The sequence below is a fragment of the Danio aesculapii genome, chromosome 2 (assembly GCF_903798145.1).
Source record: "Danio aesculapii chromosome 2, fDanAes4.1, whole genome shotgun sequence".
NCBI lineage: Eukaryota > Metazoa > Chordata > Actinopteri > Cypriniformes > Danionidae > Danio > Danio aesculapii.
Genome location: NC_079436.1, coordinates 17,549,272 through 17,572,389, shown reverse-complemented (window position 1 = coordinate 17,572,389; position 23,118 = coordinate 17,549,272). Strand labels below are relative to the sequence as shown.

The following is a 23,118-nucleotide window of genomic DNA, read 5'->3' as shown; positions in this document are numbered from 1 at the left end:
TGTTATTAGTAAAACCGGTGGTAATTAAGTGAATTACAGTACACAAATTATTTCTTGTACAAGAGTGAATGTACTGTTATCCAGTGCACACAAATACTCAGGGCAAAGCTCCTTTTCATTCTTTGATTAGAAGTAAACAAACGCTGGAAATTTGGGCAAAGTTACTTTTAAAAAACAATGTATTACAAACCTAAGCATATCTTAGTCTAGAAAAAACTAAAACAAAAAAAACGCAAAAATAGCATGACATACTTTAACATTCCATTCCTTAAAAAGTAACTAAGTAACATGTTTAGTTACTTAACTTTACCCAATACTTGCAGACAAACAAACAAACGTTATGAATATTAATTAATATTTAAATATTTGATGTCCTCTTTCCTCTGAGTAACAAAGTCTAAGCAAAAATCACATACTTTTTTTTCTGACAAAAACATACTTCATATTAAAAAATATATTTGTTTATAGCTTAAGTAGACAACAAAGGAAGATGTTTTTCTTTTTATGTTAATTATTTTTTAAAACAATGAATGCTTGAAAATTACTACATATGCTCCCTTTAAAACAAAATTTAAAATAGAACAGTATTTGCAGATAATTTAACATTAATCAAATAAAACACAACCTAATTGTTCAATTTCATTTAAACTTTATATGACTTTAAAAAAATGTTTGAGTTCACTTTGGACTAATTTCAAATTAAGTTTTAGGGCCCTTTCATTTACTTGCAATAAGGCGCATGACATGTTTGGCACAATTTGTTGATATTTTTCACGTTTTGCATCACATTGTTTAAATATCTGCACCACTTTGTGGACTCATGAGTGTTCCCGTCTAGAAAGGCATGTTAAGGTTCATTGTTGGTGTGTTGCTATTCTGAGGAACTAAAATAGACTGCGCAATTGACCAGCTGAAAGCAGCGCAGAGTATAAAAAGATTAAAATATTACAAAAATGATTATTATTTTGAACATAAATATAAAACCACTGCCTCCATGCCTTTTTTATATTGGGGGCTTTTTTCAGTTTAATCATGACAACTTGCATTTGTATAATGTTGTTATTATTAGCAGTATTAATATTTAATATATGCATATTTATATTTGTTTTAATAAAAACAAGTTTAGATTTGTCCACCTGTCGGGTTTTGGAGGCGTATGCATCACCATACGGAGCATAACAATAGCATGTGTGTTTGGATATAACTCAGTTTTTTGACCACACTTCGTTATTATTGTTCATTTATTCATTTGCTGGAAATTAGAAATGAATTTAGAAATAGTCTTGAAACAAATCTTTGCGCTTACACGAAACTAAAGGAGTAAAGTAAAGAGTAAAAGTAATGTAAAGAGAAAGTAAAGAGGCTGAAAGGAGGATGCTTATTCTTTATCCTCACGCTGCAGATGGTCTGTTTAACTGTTTTCTCGCTAGTGAAGCGTTACAAAGTCCGCCATGTAAATAGCAAATGCACCATGGCGTGATGCAACTGACTGGTAAAGGGAATGGGAGATGAGTCTCTGACACACCCATAACTCATTAAGAGAATAAGCACAACACTGTTAGAAAATGTTCCGGGGCACAGAGCGTATTTTTCCATCCTTAAAATAGCAAAAGTAGATTCGGACTGGTCCTTAATGCTTTTGCAAAATGCGCTTAAGAATTTGCGCCTAAATCATTAAAATAGGGCCCAATAAGTTTAAGTACTTAAAAAAAGATAAGATATATACATAGAAAGATATACATTTTTTATTTGTTTCTCATGTATCATACTCTGCAGAAAAAAATGTTCAATAGCTAATATTTAATTCACTTGCATTTTAAATGACATCCTGAGACTATGAAAGCTTTTCACACTGACCTCAGACCAGTCTGAGATCTCCCACTGTGGGCCGCAGCTCTTGCTCTTGCAGGCTTTCCTCGTCATGGGTTTCTGCAGCTCCACGGCCTGACAGAGCTCATCATACACAGAGCTGTCGAACCCTGGTGCCATCATCTTCCAGCAGCGCACCGTGCGGAACTGAAAGCCCTCTCCACAGGTTCGAGAACACTCACTCCAGCGGCTCGTCTCCCATCTGCCTCACAATACAACAATTTAAAGGTGAAGCCACATTTTTTTCCGAAACAAATTAAAATAAAGATTGATTCTGGACAATTGTCATTGCAGAGACTGGTGTCCTGGTTGACACAAATCAGCCTGCGTTGTTGGCCTGACAAGACAAGAGCACAAAAGACTTCCTTGGTTCAGGTTTTTGAAAAACATCCATTGAAAACTTTCACATCCTTGATGAAGAAAGCTGAATAGCCCCTGCTGCCAAAGGACATCCCATTTACTTTATTTGCTTCACTGCACGAGTTAGATCCCTGGTTTTTCATGACCGCTCGAGGGCTGCCTCTTATGAAGGGCCAAAGACTTCCTTGGCACATTTGGGGCAGTCACTACTGCCGCACAATCCTAATCCAAAACATTAGATTGGACAACTGAAGTCATCGACTGACCAATGTGGGAATCAAAATTTCTATAATCTAGAAAGCAATCCAAATTAACAATAAAATATATAACGGAAAAGTTATTTTCTCTGTGTGTTTTTATTCTAGCAGGTCAGGTATGAGAGACATTAAACCTTTTGCGTTCCTGAATATTGGCAGATTCCAAAGTAATGAAAATGCTAAGGGAAAGATCCCAACAACTGTGCCTTTGTCTCCATGAATGTCTGGGTGATATTTTCAGGCCATTCAGGGCAGGACAAACCTCAGGATCTATACAAGACCATGAACAAGACATTCAACTAAACTTTAGGATAGGTAAACCTTTAGATTTTCAGCTCTGAGACCCTCTATCAAAATATCAATGATATATCAATATCAATAACACTGGAATGAGTACCTCAGCACTTTGCCTTGTTTGAGAAAGCACAGCTTTTTGTATTGGGTCAAGAGGTAATGATCTGAGGTCTGGGAAGCATTCAGCTCAGAATCTGAAAGATCATCTAGGTTCATCCTTGAATGGTTTCTGCTCCATTACATGTCTCTAATGCTACTATAGGCAGCCCATCAGTGTGTAATTGAACTCGCTGTGCCACCTACTTCCCCATATCCGCTGTACTCGCTGGCAACAGCTGTGCCTGTAAAATCCCCAAAAATGTATTTTGCGTTTTCTAAATTTGATATTGCAGACTTTCCCCGTGATCCTCCACATGCTCACATGTGGATATGTTTTCTTCTTCTTGGCTCTTGCGTTCCATCCTCCCTTTCTCCCTCTTGACAGGAGGGATCAGCTGGAGGGGAATTACTGTTGTGTATCATCACTTACCTAAATAATATTGTGAAGACTGTATAACTATACTGCAGCTTCAGTGGCTTTCACTTTCACAAGAGAAGAGGCTCTCAGAGATCGTTCTTGATTTTATCAGCGTAACAGTACACATACAGACACACACACAAATTATTTGAACATAATATATTAAATAAATATATATATTTTTTAAAGTGTGTATGTATGTTCGTTTGTTTAAATTATCATTTTATCCAACAGGAAGCATGAGTAGTATTCGCCCTTATGAACAAAACAATCTAACACTTTCACTTTCTGAATGCTAACGTCCTTATATTCGAGAGTGGAAGTCCTGCTACTTCTACTCACACAGCTTTTCTAGGAGGCAAAAAGAGAAGGCAAGAAGCACATGTAAATATCGATAATTGGTGCACAGATGATGCAGCTTGCCAGATGAACAGCTTGCCTTCTAGTGAGGCTTACCCATATGGTGGCGTGTTGACTGAAATGAAATAAATCTTAAACACTAGCATGAATTATGAGCATCAGACCTGGGCAGGCACTCTTTCCCTGTGCAGAACTCATGCGTTGGCTCCGGCCTGGTCAAAGCATCACAGTAACTCTCGTCCACTTCTGACCCATCATACTTTACACATAACGCATAAGATGTGCTTATACCTGCAGAGACAACAGCACAATGTCAGGTTTGTTCTGTTTTTGTGATGAATTGCTGGTTGGCTTCATGTTTGTGTTTGTAAATGCACCTGTTGTACATGTTGAGCTGCAAGGTGCAAAAGCAGAAACCTTCCATCTGTACATATCCGGCATGCTGACGTCATGATCCAGAGACTCTACCTCAAACTCATTACTGCCACAGAAAGTAGAAACCAGACAGAGAAGGCAAGGGAAATATGGTGAGCATTGCTTTTTCAAATGAGTTTTCAGAGTTGTATCACACAACTAAAATATTCTAGTTCATATTATCTTATTATACATACAGTGGGTGACACTTCAAAATTACCCTTACCATTGCTTGTGGTACCGCCACGGTACTAAGGGATCAAGAACTTGTTTTTTTAGGTGTAAAAGCAGTTTGCGACTGTGCTGCCAGGGGGCAGAAAGGGACGGGATGCGAACGGACAGAAATATACAGTAGCTGTAAATACTTTGGTCCTTGTATATGAAGATGAAATTCTAAACAAAGCATTATAATTCCTTCCTTAATCATTAAAAACTTGTTAACAAGCTATGTTAAAGACTAGATTTGTCCCATTTTGGTGTCTGCCTCAAAATAAATCTGCAAAAGAGACTTTATATACACCCCTGACCCGGCGCCGGATAAGCAGTAGAAGAAGATATTCTATATATACAGAAAACATACTATGTCTATTTTTTACTATTTTCAAATATGGTGGACAGTTCCATCTTCGTTCATAATGGATATATTTAATTAAAATTTTGAGAGATTAATCCATGACTGTGTATCATCATGCTTGGACTATGTAACACAATTTATGTGGGTATTGGCCAATCCATTGATCTACAAGTGGTAAAAAAATACAGCCGCTAGGCCTCTAACTGGTACCCACATGTTTGAACACATTACTCCTATCCTGTGTTCCCTACATTAGTTGCCGATATGTTTTAGAATTGAGTTTAAAACTATAATGTATGTTTTTAAGGTCTTAATTGGCTAGGCTCCGATTTATCTTTCAAAACCTTATTACTGTTAAAATATCTGGCAGATGTTTTAGGTCGTCAAACCAGAAAATGCTAATAGTTCCCAGATCCAAATTTTTAAATTTGAAGATCGAGCTTTCTCTGTAGTGGGTCCTCAAATGTGGAATGGGCTACCTATGTCCATTAGAACAGTTTCCAATTACTCTTTAAATCTTGCACAAAAGAAAATTGATCCTATTGTACCTATCTAGTGTTTTGGTATTTATCTTTGATGTTGTGTGGTATATTGGATGTACTCTATGTTGTTTTATTCTGTTGTTGTTTATTTTTGATAATGCACTTTTAGGTATGTACAGCACAATTGTTGTTTTATTGCGCTTTATAAATAAACAAACTAAACTAACTAATTTATTCAAAAATGAAACAATATACTTATATTGAGCTGTACTTAATAAAATATTTTAAATATTGTAATCATACTAAATTGTATTGCATTATAGTACATTTGTTACAGTTATAAAACTGCTATATAATCATGCACATTGTTGTTATAAATGCAATTTTGTAAAACAAATTATAGAAAAAAAAACATTTAAACGAAGATACATTGTATGTATTTTTTTTAAATGGATAAAATGTCAGGCTAAAAAAGATTAATATCTGGTTAGGCCAGTCAAAAAATTGCTAGTCCCAAAAATAAGAATAATAATTTAACAGAAATCATTTTCCCCCATGCATTCAATGCATGTATTTTAACTACTTACCTAACAAAAGTACTGGTTATATAAAGATAACATGCATTAAGGTTAGAAAAAATATACAGTGCTCAGCATATATAAGTACACCCCTGACAAATCTATCTTTTAAATTCATATTTTTAATAGGAAGCTTTACAATACTATATTTGTACATATACATTAGATTAGTCAGTACTGAAGCCAATTCTGGAGCTTATCTAACAAAGTAACTTAAGATAACAGTCCAAAAACTAGCACACCCAAATTTATGTTACAGAAAAATAAAAGAAAATTCAAGAGAAGCAAAAAAAAATTGTTGAAATTGTGTAGGTTGTCATTTTTTTTTTCTATATTTTGCATGAATTTAATGCATTATCTTTCCATTTCTAAATATGTTTGGTAACTAAAATATTATTTTAATAAATCTGTTTTGTTTAAATGCACCAAAATACATAGCCTATATTCACTGAGAAATGGATGCAAAAGATTTATTTTCAAAATGGGGTGTACTCAATTATGCTGAGCACTGTATCTAGTTATTTCCTAGTTTATGTCATGACTATTTTAAGTATATAGTATGTAAATCAAGTGCTATTAAATTCATTTTTTCGAATTGTTCAATAAGTAAATTAATTCAATTAAATTAAATCCTATATCTTTCTCCTCTACCTTCTTCTCTTTCAATTCTGTTTTTAACCTGAACTCTTCTAAATGCCAGAAAGTCCAGAAATATAACTATAAAAAAAACTAAAGCCTGATTTATTGTAAACTACAGGGCTAAAATGAGTACACATATAACTCATCAGAACTTGAATGCACCTTCATTGCTTTCACACTTTGTATGTTTGCTTAAGTCTGACCAGAATGTGATTCATTAAACTACATCACCATCAATTCAGTCCCTACAGCAGAAAAGTGTAAATCCCCCGAGTTCCTGCATATCCAACTAGTCAAGAAAAGCTTCATTTATATTTCATAATTTCATGTTAACTTCCCCCCTGAGGATTGAACGACTGAAGGCTGGGAACGGAAAAGCTTTCTGCTTTACTCTACCCTAACAAGCACATCTGCAGAAAGGTTGCAATGATGTTTTGAAAGATTGGTGCACGTTTCCATTCATAACAACTCAAGCCAGACCGTGGCTATAAATATGTCAGAGCATTCGTCTAAAGGCTCGGTCCCGCTCGTGTGGCCTGTGTCTGACCTCTCGCTGTGGGGGGCCTGCACTGGCTCCATCTGGTGGAGCTGGAGGATGTTAGACTGGTGGTTGGTGGAGTCGTTGGTCCTGGGCTCTCCATCGGGACTGTGCAGGTCCAGGCTGCCCGGGTAGATCTCCAGGGTCAAGCTGTTGTCCAGTGGTGCACTGGAGTTGAGCTTGAGTATGGAACAGCCGGAGAGTGCAGATGAGTCTTTACAGGGCTGTCTGGAGGACCATGATGCCCCGTCATAGAGGAGACTCTTCAGGAGAGGGGTGGAGGTGTTTGAATCACTGGAACTGGACGAATCACCATCAATCAGGTTGGAATCGGGGCCTGCACAATAGCAAAGCATGTTTAAATGGCACATCAGTCAAGTCAGTCAATGGTGTGTTGGACAAGGTAAGCGTTTCTTTATCTATTTATTGAATGTTTCAATGTTTATGGTAAGTACATTAAACAAAACTATTATTCAATAATCATTACTCAATAATTTTATACATGCTTAACAGGGCAAGGAATTTTTCATAGTATTTTCATTTTTTTTTCTTTTGGAGAAAGTCTTATTTATTCATTTCAGCTAGAATAAAAGCAGTTTTAATTTTTTAAAACTATTTTAAGGTCAATATTATTAGCCCCCTTAAGCAATATGTTTTTTCGATTGTCTACAGAACGAACCACCAATATACAATGACTTGCCTAATTACACTAACTTGCCTAATTAACATAGTAAAGCCTTTTAACTGCACTTTGAGCTGAATATTAGCATCTTGAGAAATATATTTTATAATATTATGTACTGTCATTATAGCAAAGATAAAAGAAATCAGTTATTACAAATTGGTTATTAAAAATACTATGTTTAGAGGTGTGTACTGTTGTGTACTGTTGAGTGTGTACACTCAGCGGCCACTTTAATAGGTCCACCTGTCCAACTGCTCGTTAACGCAAATTTCTAATCAGCTAATCACATGGTAGCAACTCAATGCATTTAGGCATGTAGACATGGTCAAGACGATCTGCTGCAGTTCAAACTGAGCATCAGAATGGGAAAGAAAGGGGATTTAAGTGACTTTGAACATGGCACAGTTGTTGGTGCCAGACGAGCTGGTCTGAGTATTTCAGAAACTGCTGATCTACTAGGATTTTCACACACAACCATCTCTAGGGTTTACAGAGAATGGTCAGAAAAAGAGAAAATATCCAGTGAGCGGTAGTTCTGTGGGCGCAAATGCCTTGAGGCCAAAGGTCAGAGGAGAATGACCAGACTGGTTCGAGCAGATAGAAAGGCAACAGTAACTCAAAAAACCACTCGTTACAACAGAGGTATGCAGAAGAGCATCTCTGAACACACAACGCATTGTACCTTGAGGCAGATCAGAACACATCGAGTGCCACTTCTGTCAGCTAAGAACAAGAAACTGAGGCTACAATTCGCACCAAAATTGGACAATAGAAGATTGGAAAAACGTTGCCTGGTCTGAGTCTCGATTTCTGTTGCAACATTCGGATGGTAGGGTCAGAATTTGGCATCAACACCATGAAAGCATGGATCTATCCTGCTTGTATCAACAGTTCAGGCTGGTGGTGGTGGTGTAATGGTGTGGGGGATGTTTTCTTGGCACACTTTGGGCCCATTAGTACCGATTGAGCATTGTGTCAACACCACAGCCTACCTTTCATCAATTATCAAAAGTAATCCATGTTACATTTAGTCATTTGGCAGATGCTTTTGACCAAAGTGACTTACAAATGAGGAGGCATTAAGCGATTCAACACGAAGGGGCAATACACATAAGAACTGCTACTTATAGAAAGGAACTGATACTGCTCAGAGAAATAAGAGCTAGAGTAATGAGGAAGAGCAAAGAGGGGCTTTTTTTTGTTATACAATGATATCTAAATCCAAATTACTTTAATGGAACAATGATTTTTTGTAAGAAAATATGTCTAATATTATAACTCACAAAAGCATTGCTTTCACATTACTTTAACAAAAGTAAATGTTAAAACATACAATGTAGAATCAATCAGTACCTAGGCTTTATCTATGCCGGTCTTACATCCTACATCTTAACTTGACTGTCTTGTGAAGGTGTGTTGTTGCCAGAACTCCTTTTTTTGTTGTGAAAACCTTTTAAAAAAGTTTTAAATCTGGATTTTTTTAAACAAAAACTGCTATCCAGTCCGTTAACTTCAAAAGAAATTCATTAATCTCAGGAATCATATAGATTATCTATAGGGAGAGTAAAATAGGGGATATTTTTATTTATTTTGAACTATTTTTTGGTCTTAACTAGGTAAATTTGACAAAATTTGTGCTCCAAATAGTCAGATATACCTAATTTTATACTTTTTTTTTCTACAATTCAATTATTTTTTACAGAAACATAAACTACTTGTATTATTCGGCATACAAATCATTTTATATGTAGAGAAGAGGTTTTGTTCTTCACACGTTGCAGCAAAACATCCTTACAAGCGCACAAGGAGGGCTCTGCGATTACTGTAAATGTAGGCTAAATGAAGGGTATGTGCTGTGTCTCTGTTGTATGCTGCCATTTGATATTCATTCATTCATTCATTCATTCATTTTCTTTTCGGCTTAGTCCCTTTATTAATCTGTGGTCGCCACAGCACTACCTACTACGCCACCGCGTCGCCCACCATTTAATATTAGTTTAACACAATAATTGTATAAGCACTAAAATAATATAACATAATACAAGTGAATTAAATAAACTAAACTGAATGTGAGCGTGTATGGATATTTCCCAGTACTGAGTTGTGGCTGGAAGGACATCCGCTGCATAAAACACATGCTGGAATAGTTGATGGTTCATTCTGCTGTGGCACCATGATAATAAGGGACTAAGCCGAAGGAAACTGAATAAACTAAACAAATAACCCAAACTGTCATCTGTGGCATTACTGTTGTGTGTCGCATTTGCACTATTATATCTGACTGTGCAATATATCCGGTGTTTATTTGTGTACATTTACAGAGGAGTAAAGTCTACACATGTGGTTTCAGCAACCTAGCCAGCAGCTAACTCTCTGCAACTTTCACATAGTCGCCCACTAAAGCTAAGCAGGGCTGCGCCCAAGCGGCAACCTCCTGCTCTCCCTCAGGAAGCCAATACGGAAGTAGCTGAAACTGCAATTCATCGAAATTCCGCTAGTCCTGGCTCCATAGCAAATTTCAATTGAGCCCACTGTTAGAATGGCCAACTTTACAACAGAAAAAAGGGTGTTTACAGCCTGGTACGAAGAGCGATTTTGGTTCATATAGCTAATATTACCCTTCATGACAACAGTGAGGGGGATGAATTTTTTTATAACTCATCCGTTTCCTTTATATTAGGTTATATTAAGTTTGCATAATTAAGGGCGTGTCCACTTGAGTGACAGCTAGGTCTCGCTGGTCGACGTCACTTCACCTCAGCTGACTCCGGCAGATTAGCCGCTGATGTCGGCATATTCATCGTATTTTTGTGTTGTTTTATGTGGCTTTACACAGTCAGTTGCCTTTTGTAATTATTTTTTACAATTATCAGATGATATGGCATGCTGTGTGCACTTAATTGTGCTCACAAACCATTCACGTGAATGGTCAGTACCTGGAAAACATGGGAAAGCTATGTTGCTGCCGGAAGTGTTTTTAGTAAGGCCAGCAGGGGGCACTCAACCTGTGGTCTGTGTGGGTCCTAATGCCCCAGTATATTGATGGGGATCCTATACTGCTCAGTGAACACCGTCTTTTGGATGAGACATTAAACCGAGGTCCTGACTCTCTATAGTCATTAAAAATCCCAGGATGTCCTTCGAAAAAGAGTAGGGGTTTAACCCCAAATTTGCCCACTGGCCTCTGTCCATCATGGCCTCCTAACCACCCCCATATCTTAAATAGCTTCATCACTCTGTCTCCTCTCCACCAATCAGCTGGTGTGTGATGTGCGGTCTGGTGCAATATGGCTGGGATTATTATTATTATTAATTATTATTATTATTATTAACAACCATATGCATTTAGACTTGACCAGTTTCATCTCTAGAATGTGTTCTGCACCAACTCCTGAAGTGGTTTGAGTATATCTGATTTACAGTATATCAATCTGGAATGCATTTCAGAGAGCATTTACACCTGAACTTTTCTCCAGATTGCTATCCAATTAGAAAAAAAAGTGACTATGTGTAAACAGCCCCTAAGATTTTTGTAAATTAAATAACATGCTTTTTCATCAAGAGTGCATTCAATTAATAAAAATTACAGTAAATGTTGCCATGGGTAGGCATCCAGAATTCAAGTCCAAGACTTTTCCAGATCCCTTCCCTCTCTCTCCAACTTCACTTCCTATCAGTATATACTGTCCTGTCATAACAATGCCAAAGATAAACCTTTAAAAAGATTACAATAAATACAAACAATGAGAAATTGTAATTATTTTTGTTACAGTGACTGCCTAAAAAATAACACACAGAATATCATCTTTCAAATTGCTTAGACACTTTGTCTACTTGGTTAAGTTAAAAAGCTAATTTATAGACCTAACCTCTACTGATTTCAAATTGTGTTACATTACTTTGTGTTACTAAAATAGGCTTTTTTATAGCTAAATGTCAGCTATACCATGGATCAAAATATAAATACATAAAATACTAGTTTTTTTCACCAATGCCTGTTTCATAATGATAGAATATTCCTATTTGTATAGATAAATAATGAACCACATATTGTTCACGTGAAAAAAAAAAGCCAAATGGAGTTTGACACAAATCAATCAAAACTAAACTTTACAGCCAAAAGCTCTATTGTGAAAGCAACAAATAAATGTTTCACCCTAAAATTTACGTACCGAAACTCTCTTGTGCCTCAAGGTGGTGCATTTCATCATCCAGTTCATTCTGCAAGACCTCACTGGCGGGTCTAAACAACACCAGAGCGGGCAGTTCACTGAAGTTCACAGAGGCCTGAAGCCCCCACAGCAGCTCCTCGTGCACATCTACATTATCCTGTGGGACTAGTGAACTGCTCTGATTGCTTTTCTTTTCATACTGCTTCCGGGCCTCAATTTCATTATGCTCTGTTGAGGACGTGTTACCCTTGGGCTCGGCCACTGAAGGGTCTCTGGATGTCTTTGACATCAGGTTGCTGATCTGAGGTTGTTCGGGCGTAGAGGTCATTGGAAAAGCCGGAGCTCGAGGAACTGTGTATTCATATGTGATGTGAGGCATCTTTCCATTGAGGTTGTAATACTGAATGTATAGAGGAAAAAAGAGAGGTTTATTAAAGATAAGTAAAATCTTGTAAATAAATTAGATAAATAAAAACTGTATTGGTCATGTCATTTTTTTTGAGAATTGTACACAGTATAGATATAGATTTCTAAAGAGCTATGAAAGGCTTGTTTCCGCTGTCGAGAAAAATGGTAAAAAGATCTTTGTCAATCAGTTTTTGCTGCGTCCTAAATCGCAAATAAACTGTCCTAAATATTCATTCATTTTCTTTTCAGCTTAGTCCCTTTATTAATCCAGGATCGCCACAGCGGAATGAACCACCAATTTTTCCAGCATGTTTTTACGCAGTGGATGCCCTTCCAGCCGCAACCCATCTCTGGGAAACATCCACACACACTCATTCACACATACACTACGGACAATTTAGCCTACCCAATTCCCCTGTACCACATGTCTTTGGACTGTGGGGGAAACCAGAGCACCCGGAGAAAACCCACGCAAACGCAGGCAGAACATGCAAACTCCACACAGAAAGGCCAACTGAGCCGAGCCTCGAACCAGCGACCTTCTTGCTGTGAGGCGAAAATAGAATTAGTATGTCCCAAATTGTAGACTGTTGAAAAGAGTATGACAAAATGAATTTTTAAATACATTGCTTTATTAGAGGATAGCTGCTGAGCTCAACGAAATATAGGCTATAGTCTATATTTTATTTCTTGCTCTTATGTCCTGAAACACTTAACGGTTTCCTTTACTCAAGATAACCGAATAATATGCAGCATCCTAAATTATTCTCTTAAATAAAAGGGGATTACCTATTAAGAGTCATATAGCCTATGGAAAAATTCATATGTTTTAGGACTCTCCGGAGCATTTGGGTTGAATGTTTGACGGCATCTACCGAAACGAGGATGTTAAAAAATAAATTTTATACCGAGTTATTACCAGAAAATTTCTGTGTTTTATATTATGGATAGTGCACTGGGTCATCCCTCCGTTAGTGGCGAGACCACTCAATGCACAAATCGAACAGTCGGTCGGCGAGTTAACAAATATAATGAATCATAATACATAGGCCTGTGCGTATGGACATATAATGTAATGCAGTACAGTAATGTCATTTGATTGTTTCGGTTGTCTTCATTTTAATCGGGATGATGCGATGGTGTGCTTTATCTGCCTGCCTGCCTGCGGGTTGTGTGACGTTTGATTCGGGGACGACATGATTTCGGCCTCACTGCTCTCTCTCCTATTGGCACATGCTGGATTGAAAAAAGCCCTGGCTCACAATGGCCTGACAGTGGAAATGCGTGTAACGTTTGATTTGGTCCACCACCCCATCTGAGAAGAGAGTGAGAAGGATTGAGGTTAATGAGATCGTCATTTCTAAGTTGACGTAACCTTTTTTTGTGTGTTTGTTTTATTGCTGAACTACAAGAAAAGCAAACTGAAATTAAATGTTTCAACTAAATGTTGTAAATTAATCAGATTTTTCAAATATTTTTAAATATTATGTTGATTTATGTTGAATTCTAGTTATTTTTAAATATTATTAAATAAATTAGGAAATTACCCATGGCGGCTATATGTACCTTTGGCCAATAGCTTAAATCCAGTTTTGGCCCTTCATAAGAAATAGTTTGGGCTCCCCTAGACTGTACTCAATAATATTATACTAAATTTGCCCCTCTGATTTTTATTTTCCTATTCATTCATGTGAATTGTCTATGAAAAAATCTGTGTTGTATAAAGCACTATATAAAGGTGACTTGATTATCTTTAATAATATATGCTGCTAGCTGATATATTGTCACATATGAGATCAAATAAAAATATGGTTGTGATCAATTTACATACCTATATACCTACCATGACATTCAGGGCCTGCTGGGTGGGGCCCTGAGCCATGATGTACTCAAAGCCATCAGAAAAGAGGTTTGCAGGCCTCCTGTATTTAAACACAGTCCCAGCAACATGAAAGTTTTGTGGATTGTCAATCACACTGTTGCCATTGAAGAAGAAGTGGCCAGCTTCATCCGAAAGAGCTAGATGATAAATAAAGACATGTAATTTTCTCTTTATTATTCTATAAAAAAATTTTACTAATCCACCAATCAAATACTTTCTTACCCAAGATATTTTCAGTTTTCCGCCTTTCTATGATTTGGATGTCAGTAGCACCAACTGGTATATTAGTTATAAACACATAACCTAAAGACATAAAGAGATGTTTATAAACAGTGCTTGTGTTTTATGACTGTTCAAAATTAGACATTTTCAAAAGGTTATTATTAAATATATAAGAATATGTATTGAAAAATGTTAGTGTCTAAATACTTCAGTATATGTTTCCACTGAATGCAAAAACAAAAATGAAAGTCAATATGTGACCCTGGACCGCTAAACCAGTCCTAAGTATTAATTTTTGTAATCTGAGATTTGTGAATTGCCTGAAAACTGAATAAATAAGCTTTCCATCGATGTATACTTTAAGATTTAACAACTATTTGAAAATCTGAGGATTCAAAAAATCTTAATATTACGAAAATTGCCTTTAAAGTTGTCCAAATTAAGCTCTTAGCAATGTTTATTACCAATCAAAATGTGAGTTTTGCTATATTTACAGAAGGACATTTACAAAAAAAAAAAATCTTCATGAAACATGATCTTTACTCACAATAAAAAATGAATTGACTGCCAAAATATACTCATGCAACACAAGATGTCCATGTTTTGTGGTTCAGGGTCACATTTAAATAAAAAACAATTCTAAAACAGAGAGACAACTTGAGTTTTTTTTTTTTGTTTGTTTGTTTGTTTGTTTGTCTGAATTTATTGGATGTATTGTGTAGCAGTTTGAGAAAAATGCAAATTTTTTTGGTTTATTTGATAAAAATCTGATAACATTTCTTTTAAATTGCAAATAAAAATATTGTTATATAGATTTTTGTATTATTTTTTTTATGACCGTTTGTCAGAATAACAAATATTTCCATTGGTTGTAACTGATAATCAGGGTTATACAACCAAATACTTCTGAAGATGGGTTGTGTAAACAATAATATAAATGTCTGAAAAAAAAATTATTTTATGCAACAAAAAATGCTATAAATCACAACCAGAATAAAACTACACCTATTTAACTCATACACATAACTCATTCATTCATTCATTCATTTTCCTTCGGCTTAGTCCCTTTATTTATCAGGGGTCGCCACAGCGAAATGAACCACCAACCAGCATATGTTTTACGTAGCGGATGCCCTTCCAGCCCCAACCCAGCACTGAGAAACACCCATTTCAATTATTTCAATTCAATTCATACACATATCTTTAAATCATGCTTTTTTGCTATATAGGGTTTGGAAAACCATGGGGTCAGGATAGTCTGTCAAAAATGATATGATTTTCATTTTCAGGTAGACCGTTATAAATATATGTGAAAAAAATAAACAAATTTGATTAGAGATACTTTTAACCCTTAATGTTAACATAAAGGTATACCTAACTGTGTGATCCCTTTCCGGTAAGATCCTGAGACACGATAACATGAACCTCCGTTTCCACCACAGACTCCACATTTGTCTATGGTTTTACTAGAATACAGTTTCCCATCACACCCGACAACCTGCAACCAAAACAGCACAACAGCTAGTGTTGAGCATAATATTAAAAGACTCTCTTTGCTGTCATCTAATGGTCATTTAAAGTTATTTCAAAAACACTAACAGTTTAATAACACATATTACTTTTTAGCTTTAAGTTTTAATATATTTGTAAAAATAATTTTTCACTTTTTTATTAATTTTAATATTAGGGATATTATCTATTTATCAGTTATCAGGATTAGGGCCCAGTCATAACAAGGATGATATATATATATATATATATATATATATATATATATATATATATATATATATATATATATATATATATATATATATATATATATATATATATATAAAACAATACAATAGTTACTAATCTAACTGAAAAAAACTTTCTGATAAGTAAGAACAATATAATAGGTTTTAGTGTCTTTCTAATACACCCCCAAATCAGAAAAAAGTTGAGACATATGAAAAACACAAATAAAAAAGAAAGTAGTGATTTCCAAATTTACTTTGACTTGTATTTCTTTGCAGACAATATGAACACAAAATATTTTTTTATGTTTTGTCTGGTCAACTTTATTTCATTTGTAAATATACATCCTTTCCTGTCATTCAGACCAGCTACACATTCCAAAAGAAAGTTGGCACAGGAGCAGTTTAGGGCTAGCAATTATGTAAATTGGTTAAATAATGATGTGATTTAAAACAGGTGATGTCAACAGGTGATTGTAATTATGATTTAGTACAAAAGCAACATCCAAGAAAGGTCTAGTCATTTAGGAGCAAAGATGGGCCAAGGATCACCAGTTTGCCTACAAACACATGACAAAATTAGGTTAAAAACAATGTTCCTCAAAGAAAGAATGGAAGACATTTGGATATATCACTTTTAACAGTTTATAACATCATCAAAAGATTTAAGGAATCTGGAGGAATTTCAGTGTGTAAAGGACAAGGGTGCAATCCTAATCTGTACTACCATAATCTCCGATCCCTCTGGCGGCACTGCATTAAGCATCATCATTCATCTATAAGCGATATCACTACTTGGGCTCAGGACTACTTTGGCAAACCTTTGTCAAGTACCACAATACATAGTTACATCCATAAATGGCAGTTAAAACTGTAGTGTGCCAAAAGGAAGCCCTATGTTTACAGTGTCCAGAAGCGCTGTCGATTTCTCTTGACTACTATGAACCATCACACAGTGGAAACGTGTACTATGGTTAGATGAATCAGTATTTCAAGTATTTTTTGGAGGAAATGGATGCCGTCCCAAAGAAGAAAAGGATCATCCAGACTGCTACCAGCAACAAGTCCAGGGTCTGGCATGGTATGGGGTTGTGTCAGTGCCCTTGGCCATGCATATTTCAACAAGACAATGTAAACACATTCTGCACACATTACAAGTCCTGGCTGCGGAGGAAGAGAATAAGGGTACTTGACTGGCCTGCCTGCATGCCTGACCTGTTTCCAATAGAGAATGTGTGGCGCATTTTGAAAAGCAAAACCGTCTTTTAAGTGTTGTGAAAAGAAATGGCAACATTACAAAGTGGAAAATGTTTTTTTAAAAATATGTTGCAAAAACCAAGATTGGAATGAGTTTATTATGGAAAAAACAAAACAATAAAAATCATGAGGAACACATTAAATGTTTGTTGTGTTGTCTGCAATGAAATACAAGTCAAAGTAAATTTAGAAATCACAACTTTTTTTTAATTTGCGTTTTCTGTACTGTCTAAACTTTTTCTGATTTGGGGTGTAAATAATATGCAAATGTTTACATATTTTATATACAACAAAATCCATAAAATATTTTCTGTCATTTAGTGGATTATTATATATATATTTATAGTATTATATGAAAGACATGCTGTAGCTTTGTTTAAAACAAATGTTTTATTTGGATTTTGATTGTAAACCTTAAATGAAAGTTAAGTTTTTTATTATTATTTAGGATTTTGATTTTCACCACCTACACTTTGAAATCATTTGAAAAATCTGCAGGTTTTTTGTAGAATTCTGCACAGAAATAGCAAAAACAATTTAAAATCTTCAGATTTTGTCTGGCCCTAATTATAAGTAACTGTAATTAAATGACCCTAAAATGCAAAGTAATCCCTTACTTTACTTAATTACAGTAATTACTTTAATAACTTAATTACAGTAACTGGTAACTTTGCAACAGTGACACACCTGACACTGGCCTTCGATGCAAACCCCCTGGTAGATGCCGTCCCTGCAGAACGTTCCGTCATGAGCAGGAACCAGCAGTTGCCTCTCCCCTGTGGTTGTAGTGCACTGGAGGTCACATGGCTTATTGGAGATGTTGATGTAATCATCTGAACAGGAGGTGACATCAGCAAAACATCATTACCATCAAGGATTTAGAGAGTTCCTCTACAGATAATAGGTCTTTATGGCACTGAGAGGCCTCTTTTGTGCATAGGGACTCTAGGCTGAGGAAATAATCCTAAAGGGGCATCTGTGAGCTATAATAGAGCTGGCCAGGAGCCAAGACAAGAAATTCAGAAGAGTGGAAAACACTAAAAGACTAGGAAGGAGAGCAAGTGAACTCAGAACACTGAAGATGGAGAAAGACAGAGAGGGCTGGAAAAAAGAAAACACTGAAGGATGTTTTTTTACCCGGATAAAGTGGAACCCACTCATAGTGCTTCCTGCCGAAGGCTTTGGCATTGAATTGAGAGCACTGGTGCTGTTTGAAGCTGATTCTGCTGTTTGGGCACGGCTAGGCAAACATCCAGACAACAATAAAGACACAGCTCGTGAGCCAGGCAGCAGGTCAAACAGTTTTGTGCCAACATGTGTAAAAATGCACAGTTATGCCAGATGGCTGGGATGGTGTATTCCACCCAGAAATATAGTCAAAGTATTATGGGTTATCTTTTCATTATACACAAAACGGCTTTAAACATTAGGTTGTACCTGATTTGTGCACAGCTGATACTGTTTTGAAGGTCCAGTGCAGAAAGAACTGTTGATGTTTTGGGTCGACGTCAGTCTGAAAACAAGCCATTGATGTATTAGACCTTCTTGATGATCAGACTTTACATTTTTACTCATTTATTAAAGCTGCAGTGCGTCACTTTTGGTGCGTTAGTAGTTAATATTTAAAACAGCATGTTAATTTACAAATTTGTCAAATAAATTACATTTAAGAGTGATATTCAGACTGATCCACTGAAGCATTAGTTTTAAGGATGTTTTTTGGGTTGGAGTTGGGAACCTTGCTGTCTATGAGGGATTAGAGAGAGCTCTCTTGGGCCGTTTACATGACAATGTTTTAGCCAAAGATTATAATATTTATACAACTGGTTCTTGAATCTGGTTCTTGAATCTGACTGGCTGTTATTCGTGCAATATTCTGCAAATAACAGCACTCGTCCAGCCACTTCACCCTTCCCCCGTGTGTGTTACTCCACCCACATACAGCAACAAGCAGAGTCACTCTACAGTTTAACAAATATTGCTGCTGTTGGACAACATAATGTAATTTGAGCCTTTTTTAGTCAAGAATGTGGTTGTTTAGATTGCAACTATGCAGATTATTTATAAGGATAGTGCCAGATTTAAACATTTATAAATTCCTAGAGACAGCGCGTCAGCGGCCATTAGTCTGTCATTGAGCAGAGCAAAGGCAGTTGACATTGTCCATGCACAAGATGGCGACAGAGACCGACCAGAAGATACGCCTGCATGTGTTTAGCATTTTTCCTTATCGCACAATAGTAATCTGGTAGTGTTTGCACTGCTTTGGCTTTTTTAGGGTTCATTATTGTGATATCCCCCTTGCAACAGAGAAATACTGAAATATTTCATGCCGTTCAGCCTTATAATATTAAAATGTCAGCAAAATCACCTGTTTTGTCATGACTTTAGACATTATGTTATCATTCAAATTCAAATATTAGCTCTAAAGTGACTTTGGTAAAGTAGCAACAGTTTCTGCTGTTCTGACATCAGCTGCAGATGTGAATGAATGGCGGAAGAAAGTAGTTCCTCATACAAAAGCTTTTTGAGTTCCCCTTCGGATGGGGAACTCCAATGCTATGTGGAAACTTCCACTATGGGGATTTCGTCAGAATCCAATCATCTGAAAGAGTATAAAAACGGGCCAATGAAATGCCAATGAGTTGGCAGCGTCAGCGTGCACAGCTGGCGTCAATGACAATCAGTCATGCTATAAAGACGCAGCCAGTGCCATGCTCGACTTCCTTTTCGCTTTCAGAGCCTTTCCCTTGCCTGGCGTCCTTTGGGTCCGGTCCTCCAAGAGCGGTTTGTATATAGGAAAAAAGCTTTCCTAAAAGAGCAACACGGTCGTGCAGCGCGTCTTTTTCAAGACGTCACTCCGACCGTGCGTTTCTGGATGCGGTGGTTTCCTATCCCCGGATGATGGACACGAGCACAGCGTTTCATGTCTGGGGTCCAGCATGTTAATGCGGTGCTCGCGGGCAGTGCATGCCATCACTGATGTCATGTCTGTTGCGCAGTTAAGATCGTGGCTCGCTCTTGCAAAAGAGCCACTCACCCCAGTTGTCCCCCGCACTGCGGTTGGCACTCGGGCAGATCTGAGGGTTTTTAGTGAGAGTAAATCCGCCGCCCCCGGGCCGCGGACCTCTCGCTCCTCCACGCGCTCCATCCAAGCTTCAGGTGAAGAGAAGCGCTCCGTCCTTGGATGGTCGCTCTCTCACCTGATGACACCGGGGGTCAGATGTCCATCGCTGCATCGGAGGATGGGCTGTCATTGTCTGATGAGGATGCGAGCCCGCTCGCTCCCTCCCTCCGGGGTGGAGAGCGCGGCGTTAGCATCTAAAAAGCAGACGTGATGGCCGTGCTTTCTCGGGCTGCTTCGGCCGTGGGTCTGGTGATGGTTTTATCCCCCAGCCCCGCGGCCGGACCGACTAGATGGGTGTGATGTGGAGGATATAAGGAGGCAAGACCTTCAAAGCCTCCCGTCCCCTTCTTCCCGGAAGTGCACAGTAAACTCACGCTGTCCTGAGGGCACTTTTTTCTGCCCGATCTGCGTGCGCTTCCATCCTCACCATCCTTGGATGTTGGGCTGTCAAGGTCTGACGAGGATTCGAACCCGCTCGCTCCCTCCGGGACTTTGAGTGCGGCGTCGAATCCAAAAGCAGACTAAGCGGCTGTGCTTCCCCAGGCTGCTTCGGCCGTGGCTCTGGAGATGGTTTATCCCCCAGCCCGGCGGCCGGACCGATTAGAGGGGTGTAATGTGGAGGATGAAGGCGAGACCTTCTAAGCCTCCCCACCCCCTTCTTCCTGGATGGGCACAGTAGGCTCACGCAGTGTGCTGCGTGCGCCTTCCCCCTCACCATGCACGCTATGGCCACCTACCAGCGCTACCAAGCGCAGGCGCTGGCCCGGCTGCGCGAGGATGGTTCTGACCCAGGACTGAGCATGCGCTCCGCACCGCAACCGACTATGCTCTTACAAAAAAAAAAAAAAAAAAATCGGCTGTGTGTGCCCTGGGAAGGACGATGATCACATCCGTGATCCAGGAATGCCACCTCAGGCTAAACCTGGTGATGTGCGTGACGTTGACAAAGTTCGCTTTCTTAACTCACCCATATCCCAGGCTGGCCTGTTCGGCGACACTGACGGTGAATTCGCCCAGGAATTCACGCCGGTGATAGAGCAGCCGGAGGCGATGGGCGAGGTCTCTATCGGCGGGATTGTATAACTGCTCCCCCCCGCCGAGCCATCCACATCCACTGATTTTTCGCCGAGGACGCCCGCCCGCAGCTTTGCTTCGCCGCCCCTGCCTGTGCCTCCGGCCACGCGGCTGCGCCGAGCATCGCGCAGTCAACCAGCGTCCCCGACCAGGGCGCCGCCAAGTTCGGTAAAACGGACCGCGAAGCGTCCCTGAGGCGGGCCATCTAAAGAGGAGGGAATTTGCTCTTTCCCAGCTGGAGGGCGGGGCACGTTATTTAAAGGCGTAAAAAAAAAAAATTTTAAAAAACGCCATCAAAATCCTCAGTGAAAGAGCACTTTTCCCCTCCTCCGGATGTGACAGCCCGAACACTGCCTGTCTGGGACGCTATGCCTTCCAGCTCGCAGGATCGGTGCATTTCGCCAATGGCTCATGGAGCGCGAGAGAACGGTCTCCTTTCTCTCCACTCTCAGCCCCTCTCCTGGAGTTTGAGTGCGAGACGAGAACATCTCTCCTGCTCTCCTGTGGGACCCCAGCGCTCCCCGGATGAGCCCACTCACTCCACGCTGCCCCGCCGCTGGCACGTCAGCGATCGTGCGGATGGGACCATTTGCGGGGGCTCTGCCTGCCTGGTTAGCGCGGGCCAGCCCATCGCAATGGCTCATCCATACGACCAGACTCGGCTATGCGATTCAGTTCGCGAAACGGCCTCCCAGGTTCACGGGCGACCAGGGTCAGTCCTGCGTCCGCCCCTGCCTTGCGAGAGGAGATTGCTGTCCTCCTGGCGAAGGATGCAATCGAGCCGGCCCTCCAGCCGAGATGGAGCGCGGGTTTTACAGCCCGCACTTCATCGTGCCCAAAAAAAAAAAAAAAAAAGCGGTGGGCTATGGCCAATCCTATATCTGCACATTTTGAACCGCTGCCTTCACTGGCTGCGCTCCGAAATGCTTACGCAGATGCGCATCACGCGATGCGTTCGTCCTCAGGATTGGTTTGCAGCAATAGATCTGAAGGACACGTATTTTCATATCTCCACTCTTCCACGCCACCGGCAGTTTCTGCGGTTTGCGTTTGAAGGTCGAGCGTGGCAATACAAGGTCCTCCCCTTCGGGCTCTCTCTGTCTCCGCGAGTTTTCACCAAGCTCGCGGAGGGTGCCCTCGCGCCCCTTCGGCTCGCCGGCATCCGCACGCTCAGGTAATGCTGAACTGTCTGAGAGAGTTCGACAGGAAAAAAGTGGTCCCCCTGAAATTATTTCAGAGGCTCCTGGGGCATATGGCATCCGTAGCCGCGGCCACGCCGCTCGGATTGCTCCATATGAGACCACTACAGCATTGGCTTCACGATCGGGTCCCCAGACGCGCATGGCACGCGGGCACACACCGAGTGACTGTCACTGCGCTGTGTCACCGCACCCGCACCCCCTGGAAAGGACCCCTCCTTCCTACGGGCCAGTGTGCCCCTAGGTCAGGCGTCCAGGCAGGCTGTCGTTTCGGCAGATGCCTCCAGTATGGGGTGGGGGGGGCCGTGTGTAGCGGGCATGCTGCTGCGGACCTGTGGAGGGGGACCCAGCTACATTGGCATATCAACTGCCTAGAGCTGTTGGCAGTGTTTCTCGCTCTGCGCCGCTTTTTACCGGTGCTGAGGGAGCAACACGTGCTGGTCAGGACGGACAGCACGGCCGCGGTAGCGT

At 39.4% G+C, this 23,118-nt stretch overlaps 1 protein-coding gene across 2 annotated transcripts in view; it reads right to left on the bottom strand.

Moving 5' to 3' along the window:
- si:ch211-267e7.3 (ADAMTS-like protein 2) overlaps positions 1 to 23,118 on the bottom strand; it is a 65,068-nt gene that overhangs the window by 15,121 nt on the left and 26,829 nt on the right. For both annotated transcript variants that reach the window (XM_056473921.1, XM_056473929.1), the window contains exons 3-13: positions 18,685 to 18,760; positions 18,385 to 18,487; positions 17,935 to 18,080; positions 15,626 to 15,749; positions 14,252 to 14,332; positions 13,991 to 14,166; positions 11,740 to 12,139; positions 6,892 to 7,219; positions 4,035 to 4,138; positions 3,822 to 3,948; positions 1,858 to 2,071 (exon numbers count right to left, since the gene is read on the bottom strand). In XM_056473921.1, coding sequence (XP_056329896.1) covers positions 1,858 to 2,071; positions 3,822 to 3,948; positions 4,035 to 4,138; positions 6,892 to 7,219; positions 11,740 to 12,139; positions 13,991 to 14,166; positions 14,252 to 14,332; positions 15,626 to 15,749; positions 17,935 to 18,080; positions 18,385 to 18,487; positions 18,685 to 18,760 — 1,879 coding nt within the window. The remainder of the gene's footprint in view (positions 1 to 1,857; positions 2,072 to 3,821; positions 3,949 to 4,034; positions 4,139 to 6,891; positions 7,220 to 11,739; positions 12,140 to 13,990; positions 14,167 to 14,251; positions 14,333 to 15,625; positions 15,750 to 17,934; positions 18,081 to 18,384; positions 18,488 to 18,684; positions 18,761 to 23,118) is intronic.